Genomic DNA, 15,874 nt, shown 5'->3' on the forward strand with positions numbered 1-15,874 from the left:
CATCCAGTCATCACTTGACCATTGGGATCGGGTGCTCGGTATTTGAAGAGAGGGATGATGTGGCAGCCATCCATTGACCGGACGCTGGTAGGGTGCGTCCAATCGATCTGACCGGAGCATCCAGTCACCCCGTGTTGTGCCTAGTGAAGGGGTACAATAGCTCTATTTTGTGGGGGTTTCTATTTAAGCCCCATGGCTGGCTCTAGCTCACCCTCTTGGCCATTTTGCATTGATATAGTAACCTTGTGAGCTTAGCCAAAGCCCTCCCACTCATCTCCATCATAGATTTAATATCTTTGTGAGATTGGGAGAGAATCCAAGTGCATTGCTTGAGTGTTTGCATCTAGAGACACTTGGTGTTCATGTTTCACTGCGGGATTCGCTTGTTACTCTTGGTGGTTGATGCCACCTAGATGACTTGGAGCAGTGAGGATTATCGAGCAGAGGTTGGTGATTGTCTTCGGCTCTAATCAGTGGTGCTTGTGAGGGGTCTTGACCTTTCCTCAGCGAAGAGCCAAAAGGTACTTCTAGTGGATTGCTCATGCCTTGTATGATCATCATCTTGTGTTGGTTGTGTGGCACCCTATTGAGGGTTTGGTGTGTGATACCAATTAGCACATGAACCTCCAAGTGAGTGAATTACCATAACTGAGGACTAGCTTGCCGGCAAGCAAATGAACCTCGGTAAAAAATCATTGTGTCATCATTTGATTTCAAGTTGATTGGTCTTCATTGGTATTCATTCTTGTGATTGATTGGTTCACTCCTCAACTTAGTGGTATAATCATCTTGCTCACTCTCTTTACATTACCGCAAACTAGTTATCAAAGCTCTTTAGTGTAGCTAGTTATGAGAGCTTGTTAGTTTGGTTAGTGTGGCTCTTTAGTTAGCCTTTGAGAGCACACTAACTTATTATAGTGACATAGCCATTGTGTGGTTAAAAACTATAGAAACTAGAATTGTGGTAGGTGGCTTGCATTTTCAATAGGCTAGCACAACACTTGCTTCGCCTCATAATTGTCTAACCGGTTTGGTAAGTGTTGTTGTAGAAATTTTTAATAGGCTATTCATCCCCCCTCTAGCCATTAGGACCTTTCAAGTGGTATCAAAGTCGAGGTCACCATGATTTGAGGCTTAACAACCTTCGGTGTAAAAATGACTCAAATCAACAACACCAAGATTGGAAAGCTAAGATGACAACTTATATTAAGTCAATCAATAGGAAGGTTTGGAAGGTGGTGGAGACCAAAATTGAGATTGAGGATGAAGAGGCTCCAACCACCGCCGAAGAGATGCTACTTCAAAATAATGACATTGCTCTTAGTGCCATCCATGATGCTTTGGATGAGAGAACATTTGAGCAAATCTAGAACATTGAGAGAGCTCATAAGGCATGGAATAAATTGAAGGAATCATTTGAGGGCACTCAAGCCATGAAGGGTGCAAAGGCATACATTCTCAAAAAAAGTTTGCAAGCTTCAAGATGAAGGAGGATGAGAGTGTGCCGGAGATGTTCCATAGGCTTTAAGTGCTTGTCAATGATCTCAAAGCACTTAGAGAAGAGATGAAGGACAAGAACTTCTCCCACAAGTTCTTGAGATATTTGCCTTCAAGATTTGGCACATTGGTCACTATTCTAGTGTGAGTGGTTTGGGCACCATGACACCAAACCAAGTGTTGGGAGATATAATGACCAATGATACATATAGAGATGATGATGAGAAGGAAGAAAAGAAGGAGAAGAAGGATAAGAAAAAGAAGAGCATGGCATTCAAGGCCACATCATCCAATGGCAAGGCAAAGCAAGATACATCAAGTGAAGATGATGGGCTCATGGGATGATAATGATGATGAGAAGATGGCTCTCTTTGTCAAGAGATTTGACAAGTTCATGATAAAGAAGGGCTATCGTGCTAGAAGAAAGAAGTCTTCATCCAAGAACAAGGAAGAGTCAAGAAGGTGCTTCAATTATGGAAGCAAAGATCATCTTGTTGCTCAATGTCCATACAATAGTGACAAAAATGATGACAAGAAGAATAAGAAGAAGGACAAGAAGAAAAAAAAGAGAAGAAGGACAAGATGACCTTCAAGAAGAAGTGTGGTTCATATATGGTCACTTGGGATAGTGATGCTTCCTCAAGTGATGATGATGATAGTGATGATGACAACACCACCAAGAAGAAGGCACTTGCAAGCATTGCTATCGATGAGAAGCCTTCTCTCTTCGACACTCCATCGTGCTTCATGAATAAGGCCACTAAGGTACAAATTTGTGATGATGAAAGTGATGAGGAACATGAAAATGAAAATGATAGTGATAGTGATGATGATGAACCTACTAAGGATGAACTATTTAACATGCTAGAAGATGCTAAAGAACTCTTTGGCATTAAGAGAAGGGAATGCAAAAGCTTGTATAAGGAACTAAAAGCCCTTAAGCAAGCCTTTGATGAGCTCAATACATCTTATGAGAGGCTAGAGGAAGCCTATGAGAAGCTTGGCAAGGCTCACAAAAAGCTTGAAAAGGCTCATTCCTCTTTGCTTGATGAGCAAAATAAAAAGAAGCATGTAGAGACTTGCAATGTAGGCTTAACTTGTGATATAATTGATGAGTCATTATCTATGCCTATCATTGTTGCTCCTACTAACCCTTCTTGTAGTACTTCTACTTTCACCTCATCTAGTAGTGATGGTTTCACTTGTGATGCCTCACTAGTGGTTGAGAATGAGAACCTCAAGAAGGAGGTCAATAAGCTCACTCACACCTTGGCTAAGGCCTATGGTGGTGTGGACCACTTGCTTATGTGCTTGGGTAGCCAAAGAGCTTCTCTCTATAAAGAGGGATTGGGCTATACCCCCAAAAAAGGTAAGGCGGCCTTTGCTCCTCATAAGACTAGTTTTGTGAAGAACAATGATCGGTTTTGCACTAGTTGCAAGCAAGTTGGTCATGTAGAGCAAAAGTGCATGAACAAGAAGTCACATGCTAATATATCCTCCATTAAGCTTGATTCTTTCTATATGCATACCAAGGGTGCAAATGGTGTAAAGGCTAAGTTCATTGGTAAACCATAGATGGGCTCAAAGAATAAAGCCATTTGGGTATCAAAGAGCTTAGTGACTAACCTTCAAGGACCCAAGCAAGTTTGGGTACCTAAAAGGAATTGATCTTTATTTGTAGGTCAATTACAAAGCCAGAGGAAGTCATTGAGTTCTTGATAGTGGGTGCACTCAACATATGACCGGTGATGCAAGAATGTTCAACTCAATCAACACCAATGGCAATGATGGTTATGATAGTATCACATTTGGTGACAATGGCATAGGCAAGGTTAAAGGGCATGGTAAGATTGCAATACCCTATTACATGAGCATTTCCAATGTATTGCTAGTTAAGAGCTTAAACTTCAATTTGATATCCGTGGCTCAATTGTGTGATTTTGGATTCAAATGCATATTTATGGTAGATGATGTAGAGATCATGAGTGTTGATGGCTCTAACTTGATCTTCAAAGGCTTTAGATATGAGAATCTATACTTGGTTGATTTCAATACTAGTGAAGCTAAATTATCTACATATTTGTTCACTAAGTCTAGCATGGGTTGGTTATGGCATAGAAGGCTTGGTCATGTTGGAATGAAATAATTGAATAGATTGGTTAAGCATGATTTGGTTAGAGGCTTGAAAGATGTTGTGTTTGAAAAGGATAAGCTTTATAGCTCTTGTCAAGCTAGAAAACAAGTTGAAAACACCCATCCTAAGAAAAGCATGATGAGCACTAGTAAAATATTTGAGTTATTGCATATAGATTTGTTTGGGCCAACTCAATACACTAGCATTAGTGGTAACAAATATGGCTTTGTGATAGTGGATAATTATACTATATACACTTGGTTATTTTTTCTAGTGGACAAAAGTGATGTGTTTGCAACATTCAAATCATTTGTCAAGGGCATTCACAATGAGTTTAAAACAACCATCAAGAGAGTTAGAAGTGATAATGGTAGTGAGTTCAAGAACACTAGAATTGATGAGTTGTGTGATGAATTTGGAATTAGACATCAATTCTCAGCCAAGTACACTCTACAATCAAATGGCCTTGTTAAGAGGAAGAATAGAACACTCATTGATATGACAAGATCTATGCTTAGTGAGTACAATGTGAGTCAATCTTTTTGGGCTGAAGCTATCAATACAGCTTGCTATTGTAGCAACCACCTCTATTGTCACCCATTGAAAGAGAAGACACCATATGAACTCTTGAATGGTAGAAAGCCCAATATTGCATATTTTCGAGTCTTTGGTTGCAAATACTATATCTTGAAGAAATGCACTAGATTGGGCAAATTTGACAAGAAATGTGATGAAGGATTCCTACTTGTCTACTCCACCACAAGCAAAGCATAGAGTTTAGAATTTGGATAGTGATACTCTTGAGGAAGTTTATGATGTTGAATTTGATTAAAACCAAGGGTTCACAAAAAGAGAATGAGAACTTGGAAGATGTTAAAGGCATTCAACTTTCAAATACCATGAAGCAACATGGATGTTGATGAATTGAGGCCTAGGCAAGTGAATGATGATGAAGATGATCAAGTGCAAGTGCTCTCTAACTCAAATATGCAAGATAATATAAATCAAGCTTGTATAAGTGGCTCTTATAATAATGAACAAGATCAAGTGGCTAGTACATCATCTCAACCCAATGATCAAGCAAGTGCATGCAATCAAGTTCTAACCCTCCAACCAACCAATATTGCAAGGGATCATCCATTGACACTATAATTGGTGATATTTCTAGAGGTGTGCAAACTAGATCAAGATTGACTTCATTTTGTGAGCACTTCTTATTTGTGTCATCCATTGAACCAAAGAAGATAGATGAAGCATTGAAGGATGTTGATTGGGTGAATGCTATGCATAAAGAATTGAGTAACTTTATAAGAAATCAAGTATGAGAATTAGTAGAGAGACCAAAGGGATATAATATGATTGGAACCAAATAGGTCTTTAGAAACAAGCAAGATCAAGATGGGATAGTAGTAAGGAACAAAGCAAGATTGGTAGCACAAGGCTATACACAAGTTGAAGGTCTTGACTTTGGAGAAACATATGCCTTGGTTGCTAGATTGGAAGCAATTAGAATCTTGCTAGCCTATGTTTGTGCCCACAACATCAAGCTCTATCAAATGGATGTTAAGAGTGCATTTCTCAATGGTTACATTAATGAAGAAGTATATGTTGAGCAACCTCCCAGTTTTAAAGATGACAAGAAGCCTGACCATGTGTACAAGTTGAAGAAGGCATTGTATGGCTTGAAGCAAGCACCTAGAGCATGGTATGAGAGATTGAGGGACTTTCTACTCCCTAAAGGGTTCATGATGGGCAAGGTTGACACCACTCTTTTCATCAAGAAGATTGGAAAAGATTTATTTATGTTGCAAATCTATGTTGATGACATCATATTTGGATCAACCAATCAAGACTTTTGTGATGAGTTTAGAAAGATGATGGCTAATGAGTTTGAGATGTCCTATGATTGGAGAGTTGAGTTACTTCCTTGGTCTTCAAATCAAGCAATTGAAGAATGGTATATTTGTGAGTCAAGGCAAGTATATCAAGGACATGATCAAGAAGTTTGGCATGAGTGATAGCAAAGCCATTAGTACACCAATGTGAACAAATGGCAACTTGGATAATGATGCAAGTGGAAATATGGTGGATCAAAAATTATATTGGTCTATGATTGGAAGCCTACTCTATGTGACCGCATCAAGGCCGGATGTCATGTTTAGTGTATGCATATGTGCAAGATTTCAAGCCTCACCAAGAGAAAGTCATTTGAAGGCTACAAAGAGAATATTGAGGTACTTGAAGCATACACAAAATGTTGGTTTATGGTATCCCAAAGGAGCAAGGTTTGAGCTAGTTGGTTACTCTAACTCAGATTATGTAGGATGCAAGGTTGAAAGGAAGAGCACCTCGGGTACATATCAATTGTTGGGAAGATCACTTGTTTCATAGTCATCAAAGAAGCAAAATAGTATTGCATTATCAACCGTCGAAGCCAAATACATATCCACTGGTAGTTGTTGTGCACAAATACTTTGGAATGAAGGCCACTTTGAGTGACTTTGGAATCAAGTTCAAGGAAGTGCCATTGTTATGTGACAATGAGAGTGCAATCAAGTTAACCAACAATCTGGTTCAACATGCAAGAACAAAGTACATTGATGTCTGCCACCATTTCATAAGAGATCATCAATAAAAAGGGGACAGTTGCATTGAGAGTGTAGGCACCGAAAATCAACTTGCCAATATATTCACCAAGCCATTGGATGAGAAAAGGTTTTGCAAGCTAAGGAATGAGTTGAACATATTGGATTTCTCAAATATGTGTTGATGCACCCCCACTCATATGACATGCCTCTCTTTCGAGCAGTCCAAGGTAAAAGTTGATTGGCATGGCATACATCCTTGCTAAGGATATGTTTAGTGCATCTAGTCATCTCTCACATTGAATAGGCTCATTCATGAAAATCAAATGATTTTGATGATTGTATGGTACCACTATTGCTTATATGCTTATTTTGATCTAGTGGTAGCATATGACATGTTTGTGGGCTTGTAAACCTAGTGTTTAATCTAGAAAATGAACTCTAAGTGTTTAACTCAACATGGTACAAGATAACCCTTATTTGGAGGTGTGAAGAAGCTTGTCCTTAGATCAAACCGAGTTAAAAATCTTTGGCAAATGATCTAGATTGGACCAAATTTGGGAAATTGATCCTCACCCCATTGATTGACATTGATAAATCTTAACCTATCCACATTTTGAACATTTGTTGTCATTGATGACAAAGGGGGAGAAAAACAAAGATATTAGTGATATTAGTACATGGGGAGAAAAACAAAGATATTAGTGTACTAAGATAATAAAAAGACAACAAAGGGGGAGAATTTGGCATAGGGGGAGAGATATGACAAAGGAAAGGGATCAATTAAAATTTTGAGCACACAAGTAGGGGGAGCAAGCTCATGAACTTGTATGGTGCATTTGAATGTGCATTTCATATGTTTGTTTGCATGGCACAAGTTTTAAATTTCAATATCCATGCTTGTGTGGTGTATGCGAGTTGTAGGTTTAAATGATGAAATAAAAAACTAGCATGCATAGGTTATCTAGTGATTTCATTTCCAAGTGGTATCGAGCTAACCATGGTGCTAAGGATGGTATATTGGTGCACTCCAATTGATATCATGCTTCAAAGGTCCATCTTTTATACCTTAGCATCTGTCGGTACAGAAAGTGACCAACTAGTAAATATTTGTAGTTTTGCTGCATATTGTGATCGGAGCTAGCCTAGCACTCAATGACACATGATTTATACTGGTTTAGACAATGTGCCCTACATCTAGTGTGGGTCGGTTGATGACTTTATTCCTGAGCCCAGGTGCTCAAAGTCTATAGTGGGGTTACAAACGAGAGAGAGAGATGGGGTGTCCGGTCGGAAGGGCCGAGATCGACATGAGCTATGCTATGAATGAAGTGTCCAACCCTAAACCTGAACTTGAAGAAGTTGACTTGGGTTAACTGCATGTATTTGGAGGGAGCACATCCCCTTTTATAGAAGAAGGGGATGGCTTTATAAGTGAGAGGGAGAGAGAGTACGAATGTTTCTAAGCCTTATTGCCCACGGCGACGGGGACTGGGACAATGGTGGGCGCCCACAATACTGTTGATGTCACTATAGAATGTTAGGTACATGTGGGAGGTTGAGCTGCTTTCTTCAAGACTGGAGGACGTCAGGTACCATGCAAAAATACTGTCTCGCCGATTGAAGGCATGGCATTACCACATTCGCCTGATACAGTGAATTCCGGCACCCACAATACTATTGACGCCCAGAGGCACATGGGGGGTCTTACCGTACGGGTGTTTTGACCGGCGCCTACAATACTATAGAGGTAAATGTTGGCGCCTACAATACTATTTGTGGCAGGGTGGTTGTAAAGTACTATTCCATAGGGTATGGTCCCTAGTGCCATGGTTTGACTTGCGAGCCCTGTCTTGCCTTCCTTCGTATGCCTTCTTGTTCTTTCCAAGCGGGCGTCCCTAGTCGGATGGCCCTAGTCGGTTCTGGCGCACCAGTCAGAGAATAGCGATGGGCTGGGTTTTCTATGAACCCCAGTCGGAGACATAGGGTCGAAGTCGGAGGCGGTCCTCAGGTCAGGCTTTTTGAGTGGAGGCCATGCGAAGGCGACTAGGGCCTGACGCTAGCGCTCCGATCGAAGGGTCTGTTTGGAGTTGGCCTGAGCCTGAGATAGTGCTCCGGTCGGAAAGATGGGCTGAAGGCGGCTAGGGCCTGAAGCGAGTGCTCCGGTCCATTGAATTTAGACTCTCGGGCTAGTCCAGAAGAAAAAAGGCCATCCTCCTGCGTTGAGCCCTGGCATGAAAGTCGGTCCCCGAGGGACCCTGGGTTTATGAACCCGATAGGAGCCCTCGAGCCCCCGGACAATTCAGGTAGAATCGTTCAAGGGATTTTTGTCTTGCTGGTGGGTGCGCGCAAGTGCACCCGTGGGTGTAGCCCCCGAGCCCCCAGGCGGTTCATGCCGAACCAGGCTAGGGGGGTGTTTCTGAGTTTGTCAATGGAGGATGCTTTTCTATTTTGTCGACGGGTGCGCACGAGTGCACCCGCAGGTGTAGCCCCCAAGCCCCAGGCGGTTCAGGCCGAACCTGGCTAGGGGGTGTTGTCTTAGCAGGCGTGTATGCGTGTTTTTTAACTGAAGGCGTCGTTGCGCAGCTGAGGCGGTGAGGTGCGGGGGATGAAAAAAAGTAGAACTCACTGATCTTAGGTGTCGATGCGTGCCTTGGGATCGAGTGAGTTCGGAATTTGTGAACAAACCATGGCGTCGGTGCGCGCTATGGATAGGGACGAGGTGGAATCGCAAGTAGACCTAGGCATCAGTGCGCGCCATGGATCAAGAGAGTTAGTTTTAGTTAGTGAAGCTATTACGCGAGTTTAGGAGTCACAGTCCTAGGAGCCATAGCCAGATTTCACCGATCCTATCGACACGAGTTCGGGGTCATGGTCCCAGGGTTTCTTTGGAGCGTAGTGAAGCTGTCTAAAGACGTTACGCAAGTTTAGGAGTCGTGGTCCTAGGAGCCGTAGCTGGATGTCGCCGATCCTATCGACATGAGTTCGGGGTCACAGTCCTAGGGTTTCTTTGGAGCGCAGTGAAGCCGTTACGAAGATGTTGTTAGTTTAGTTAAAGATCAGATGAGGCGGTGCTCGCGGGTCCTGGTGTCGGTGCACGCCAGGGACTAGGCAAGTCGTAGTCATGGATCTAGCGAGTTTGAGGTCACCGTCCTTGGCATTTTTCTCTAGCCCCTGAGCCCTATCGGGCCTTCGTTGGGGTCGATGTGAGTATTATGCTTTACCCCATCTGGTTCCTCACAAACCAGGGGGGCTGAGTTTCATCGCCTGTCCCGATCGCTCGGGCTCGAAGACTAGCTCGGTGAGTTCGCTAACGGGTGTGATCAAGTGGAATCTGAGTCCGTCGTTCGTGATGGGGTCGGCATAGCCCTCTTGTGACATTCCACTACTCCTTTACCTACAACTCGATAGATGCCTAGGTTGTTCTAGAGACCAACCTAGGTGGCCTTTCGGCCTCCCCTCGATGGAGATTCTGTGGGCTTGGCGAGAGGTTTAGGATCGAACAAGAAGGTTGAGATGACCCGGTCTACCAGATCGGGCTAGGGCCACACGGTGCTCATCTACGGTTTTCTCCCCTAGCTCTATTGGTTACTCATATCGAATGAGGCAACCACCGCTTCGTGATGCAACACGGAGCGTTCTGATGCATTTCGCTGCATGTGCGATGCTTAGTTCCTGAGCCCCCAGGGCGATTCAGTGCCCTAACCATCCAGGGGGTTCAGGCGTATGGAATGAAATGCGCATATGGATGTATGAATGTTTTAAATTGAAATAGAGGGGCTTTGATAGTGTTTTACCTTGATGACTAGGAGTGACGGGGTTCGAAGAGCTCTAGTCGGAAACTGTCCGTCCAGGACTAGCGCTCGTCAATCGTGGGTTAGCCCTCATGTGAATATTTTTGTATTAATGAACACATGCTCACCTTGATGACCTGAGAGATGGGGTTCAGGAGAGCTTCAGTCAGAAATGTCCGATCGGGACCCTGTGCTCGTCATTCGAGATGGAGTCGACATGGCCCGCATAGGGCGCCCCTTTGCCTCCTACCTGTATCTTAGGTGCTTATCCTGAGTGAATCGATCGACTCAGGAGGCCGGTTGCTCTCTCGGCAGAGATTTCGTGTGGTGGTGCCTCCAGCCAGGGGCTCCATGTTCTTCTGCTAAGCATCTATAGGCATGACGCCCTTGACGACTAGAGTGACGGGGTTCGAAGAGCTCCAGTCGAAAATGTCCGTCCGGGACCTGCGCTCAGTCAATCGTGGGTTAGCCCTCAGTGTGAACAGTTTTATATTAATGAATACATCCGTGTCATCCTTGTGACAGAACCACAATACTTGTTCCCTATGTTTATCTTAGCATAACTTTTGTTTTTTATCCTTTCTTTCTTGTACCTACTCGTTTGTTCCGTAGGCTGTGACCTTGTGAGCCCAGGGCGTGGCCCACGTGGCTCAGCTATTCGTTACCATGGGAAAAGGCAGGGTGCGTTTGGTTGGGAGTAAGAATAGAGTTACGTAAGGTGAACACAGGGAATGGAATGCGTTTCTATTTGGGGACACAGTTGCTTTGTTGTGCAATAGTAAAAAGAGAGGTAATATTTTAATATTGTACCCTTATGAAACCCCCGAGCGACCCAGACTAAAAGTGTTTCGGGCAGGGGTGCTCTTACGGGAGCATGTTCTAACTAAAAAGTGGTTTAGACCAAATTTAGGGGAAAATGATGTAGCTATTCAATGTTCCAAGTATTGTTGAGAAGGTTGCCATTGTTGTCCTCCAGTCAGTAGGTGCCCGGTCGGACTACTTCGGTTACCGTATAGGGTCCTTCCCATGGTGAAGAGAGCTTGTGTTTTCCTTCATTGATTGGGTCCTCCGGAGTACGAGGTTGTCGACTTCGAGAATCCTTCCTCTGATCTTCCTTTCATGGTACCTACAGAGGGTTTGTTGGTAGCGAGCGGGGCAGGATGACGGTTGCTTCACAGGCCTCCTCGAGTAGGTCGACTGCGTCTTGTTGGGCCTCCGCGGCTTGGTTGTGGTCGAAAGCCTTCACTCTTGGTGCGCCGTGGTTGAGGTCGGAGGGCAACACTGCCTCAGCTCCGTAGGCTAGGAAGAAGGGTGTGAATCCCATGGATCGGTTTGGGGTCATTCTTAGGCTCCAGAGGATCGCTAGGACCTTCGCAACCCATCACCCAGTGTATTTGTTGAGATGGTCAAAGATGCGTGACTTAAGTCCTTGGAGGACCATGCCATTTTCATGTTCGACCTGACCGTTAGTTCATGGATGTTCGACCGAGGCCCAGTCGATCCTGATGCCGTATCCATCGCTGAAGTTTAGGAACTTTTTTCTGATGAAGTTAGTCCCGTGGTCAGTGATGATATAGTTGGGAACGCCGAATCGGTAGATGATATCAAGGAAGAATTTGACTGCCTCTTCCGACCGGATGTTGGTGATGGGTTTGGCCTGTATCCACTTGGTGAATTTGTCGACCGCTACGAGTAGGTGAGTGAAACTGCCCGAGGCCTTTTTGAGGGGTCCTACCATGTCGAGGCCCTAGACCACAAATGGCCAGGTGATAGGGATGGTTTGGAGCTCTTGTGCCGGCAAATGGGTTTGTCGGGCATAGAACTGGCATCCCTCAGACCTACGAATGACTTCCTCTGCATCTTGTAGTGTAGTGGGCCCGTAAAAACCTTGGCGGAAGGCTTTTCTGACCAGCGACCTTGGGGCCACGTGATGCCCGCAAATGCCAGCATGACCCTCAAAGAGGAGGTCCCTCCCTTGGCTAGTGAGGATACACTTCATGAGTACCCCTGATGGGCTCCGTTTGTAGAGCTCATCACTGAGTGCGACGAAGGTCTTGGCGCATCGAGCGATTCGTTGGGCCTCCGTCCTTTCGGGCGGGAGAACCTCTTTGAGGATGTAGGTGAGTAGCGGTACTCGCCAATCGGTTTGATCGGGTGCCAATACGGCGACTGCTCGCGGGTGGCATAGAGGTACTGGGATCAGAGCCCCTAGGCACTGGTTGGGTGTGGGGGTTAGAGCCCTCGAGCACCTGGCTAGGCATCGGGGTGCGTCCTGGGTCAGACCTTCCAGGATGTGAGTGGACGGACTCATGGATGTCGTTGATGAAGACCCCGCTTAGGGACGGATCCCGCCTGGTGGCTAGTTTTGCGAGGAAATCAGTAGCCTCGTTGTCCCTTCGAGGGATGTGATGCAGTTTGATCCCCTAGAATTTGTCCTCGAGCTTGCGCACCTCTTGGCAGTATGCCAGTCATGAGGGGGCTTTTGTAGGAGGACTCCTTCATGACCTAATCAATGACTAGTTCCGAGTCGCCACGGACGTGGAGTCACTGTAGCGCCGAGCTCGATGGCGATGCGGAGTCTATTGATAAGGGCCTCATATTCCATGACGTTGTTTGAAGCTAAGAAGTGGAGGCGGATGGCGTAACGAGCCTACTCCCATCCGGGGAGATTAGAACCACTCCAGCTCCCGAGCCGGGCGCCATTACGGACCCGTCGAAGTACATTGTCCAGTATTCATGGGTGACGTCCAGGATTGGTAGCTGGACCTCTGTCCATTCGGCGACAAAATCCGTGAGAGCTTGAGACTTAATAGTGGTGTGGGGGGTATATCTGATGTCGTGGCCCATGAGTTCAAGAGCCCACTTGGAGATTCATCCCATGGCGTCACGGTTGTGGACAATGTATCCGAGTGGGTATGAAGTGACGACCGTGACTTCGTGGTTGGTGAAGTAGTGTAGGAGCTTCCTGGTCAGCATTAGTACAGTGTATAGGAGTTTCTACACCTGGGGGTACCGGACCTTGGGGTCGGTAAGCACTTCTCCGACAAAGTATACGGGTCGCTGCATTTTGAGCTGGTGTCCCAGGTTCCTCCCTCTCTACGACCAGGGCGGCGCTCACCTCATGGTTACTTGCCAGCGACATAAAGGAGGAGGGGTTCTCCCCGCTCAGGAGTGATGAGGATTAGGGCCAATGTTAGGGATGTTTTGCGGCTTTTCGAGAGCCTGCTGGGCTTCCTCAGTCTAGACAAAGGCGTCCGTCCTTTTGAGGAGCTTGTAGAGCGGCATCCCTCATTCGCCGAGCCAGGGAGATAAAGCGGGTTAAGGTAGTCCAGGCAACCGGTGAGCCTCTACACGCCCTTGACATTGTGTATGGGGCCCATGTTGGAGATGGCCATGATCTTTTCGGGGTTGGCTTCGATGCCGCGCTCGGATATGATGTATCCAAGCAGTTTCCCCTTTGGAACCCCAAAAACACACTTTTTGGGATTCAGCTTGATGTTGAACCTTTGGAGGTTTGCGAATGTCGTAGCCAAGTTTGTGATCAGGTCACAAGCTTGAGCCATTTTGACCACTATGTCATCAACATAGATGGCGATTGCTTGGTTTTGGTCGCTCGGCCTGATCGGACTAGTCGAGCAGGGTCAATTTGGTCGGTGAAGCATTGCTGCATGCACCTTTGGTAGGTGGCACCAACGTTCTTCAGGCCAAAAGGCATGGTCACGTAGTAGTACAAACCATGCGGGGTGATGAACGAGGTTGCGAGCTGATCGGACTCTTTCATCATGATCTGGTGATAGCCTGAGTAGGCATCCAGAAAGGAGAGGATTTCACAACCCGAGGTGGAGTCAACTATCTGATCTATGCGTGGTAATGGGAAATGATCCTTCAGGCATGCTTTATTAAGTCTAGTATAATCGACGCACATTCTCCACTTCCCAGTCTTCTTTCTGACCAGGACGGGATTGGCGTGCCAGTCAGAATGGAAGACCTCCCTGATGAAACCGACTGCCAAGAGTTTGGCGATTTCCTCGCCTATGGCCCTACGCCTTTCGTTGTCGAAGTGACTCAGGCATTGTTTGGTAGGCTTAGAGCCTAGGGTAAGGCGTAGTGCATGCTCGGCAACCTCTCGGGGTATCCCCAGCATGTCAGATGGCTTCCATGCGAAGGCATCATGATTGTCGCGCAGGAAGTTGACGAGCTCGCATTCCTATTTGGTCGGGAGCTGGGTCCCGATCCAAACTGTCTTGGTTGGGTTGGTGGGGTCGATTCCCACCATCTTGGTTTCTTCGAGCGGGTAGAAGGCCGACGAGGAAGTTGATTGGTTACAGTCCGTGGCCGCTGGGACCGATGACTCCCCAAGCCGTGGGAGTTCGGACGAGTTGACGACTGTAGTGGCGAGCTCGTAGTGTTCGTGGTCGCACGTGAAGGCGTGCGAGAATGCGCTGCTCATAGTGATAATGCCATTTGGTCCTGGCATCTTCAGCTTGAGGTAGGTGTAGTTGGGGATTGCCATGAATCTCGCATAGCATGGTCGCCCCAAGATGGCATGGTAGGACCCTAGAAAGTCCACCACCTCGAAGGTGAGGACCTCCTGAGCGGAAGTTGGCTCGGCTACCGAACAGTGATGGGTAGATTGATCTACCCTAGCGGGTATGCCTGTGCTCCTAGGATTACCCCGTGGAAGGGGGAGCCCACCGGGTGGAGTTTCGATCGGGGGATGTGCATGGCATCGAGGGTGTCGATGTACAGGATGTTGAGGCTGCTGCCACCGTCCATCAGCACCTTCGTAAGCCACTTCTTGCAGACGATGAGGTCGACGACGAGCAGATAGCATCCTGGTCTTGCAACATGGGAGGGATGGTCCCTCTGATTGTAGGTGATCGGAGACTCCAACCAGCTGAGGAAGGAGGGGATGGCTGACTCGGCGGTGCATGCCTCTCGATAGCGAACCTTATGCTGTCGCTTGGTCTAGACGGCATCAGATCCACCAAAGATCATGATACATTCATCAACATTAGGGAAGTCATCCACGTCTTTGCCTGTCGTACCTCCCTTCTTGGGTGCTGCCTCTTTGCCAGTCTCCCTCCTTTGGCCCACCAGCTTGACAGAGGAAATGTTTGAGGAGCTCACACTCCTTGTAGAGGTGTTTGATAGGGTAGGCGTGGTTGGGGCATAGACCAGTCCATGAGTTTGTTGAAGTGGTCAGGCAGTCCCTGATGGGGCTGCTTGACTGTGCGATCAGACGTGGCGACCAGTGAGGCGCTGTCTGACCGACATCAATCCTTTTTATTTTTCTTGCCCCTCTACGTGGAGGGGCCCTCGTCTGGGTCCATGCGTTTGGCTTTGACCTTGTCCCATCCTCCACTCAAGACCGCTCCGATCGCCTCCTCACCTGGAGGCGTGGTTGGTGGCTACGTCAAGCAGGTCATGGGTGGTACGGGGTTTCAAGCAGCCAAGCTTGTGGATAAGGGACTCGCAGTTTGTCCCGAAGAGGAACGCGCTGATGATGTCTACATCGATGATGTCAGGGAGGGAGTTGCATCATTGGGAGAACCTACAGATGTAATCCCATAGGGACTCATTGGGCTCTTGCTAATAGCTCTTGAGGTCCTAGGAGTTCCCCGGTTCGAATGTACGTCCCCTGGAAATTCCCGATGAAGACCCTCTTGAGGTCCTGCCCAGTCGTAGATGCTGTCGTGTGGAAGGAATTCAAGCCACGCCCGAACATGTTCCCCCATGCAAATGGGAAGATATTGAATGATGATGAAGTCATCATCCACTCCTCTAGCTCGATAGGTGAGCCGGACATCTTCGAGGCAAATGTCTGGGTTTGTCTCCCTAGTGTATTTGGTGATGTTGGTGGG

General features: G+C 46.4%; 1 protein-coding gene across 1 annotated transcript; it reads right to left on the reverse strand.

Annotated features, from left to right (window-relative positions):
- Positions 1–14,217: 14,217 nt before the first annotated feature.
- LOC136495620 (uncharacterized) lies at positions 14,218–14,523 on the reverse strand. Its single transcript, XM_066491503.1, has one exon. The coding sequence runs from the start codon at positions 14,521–14,523 to the stop codon at positions 14,218–14,220; it is 306 nt and encodes a 101-aa protein (XP_066347600.1).
- Between the last annotated feature and the right edge of the window lie 1,351 nt (positions 14,524–15,874).

The sequence above is a fragment of the Miscanthus floridulus genome, chromosome 12 (assembly GCF_019320115.1).
Source record: "Miscanthus floridulus cultivar M001 chromosome 12, ASM1932011v1, whole genome shotgun sequence".
NCBI lineage: Eukaryota > Viridiplantae > Streptophyta > Magnoliopsida > Poales > Poaceae > Miscanthus > Miscanthus floridulus.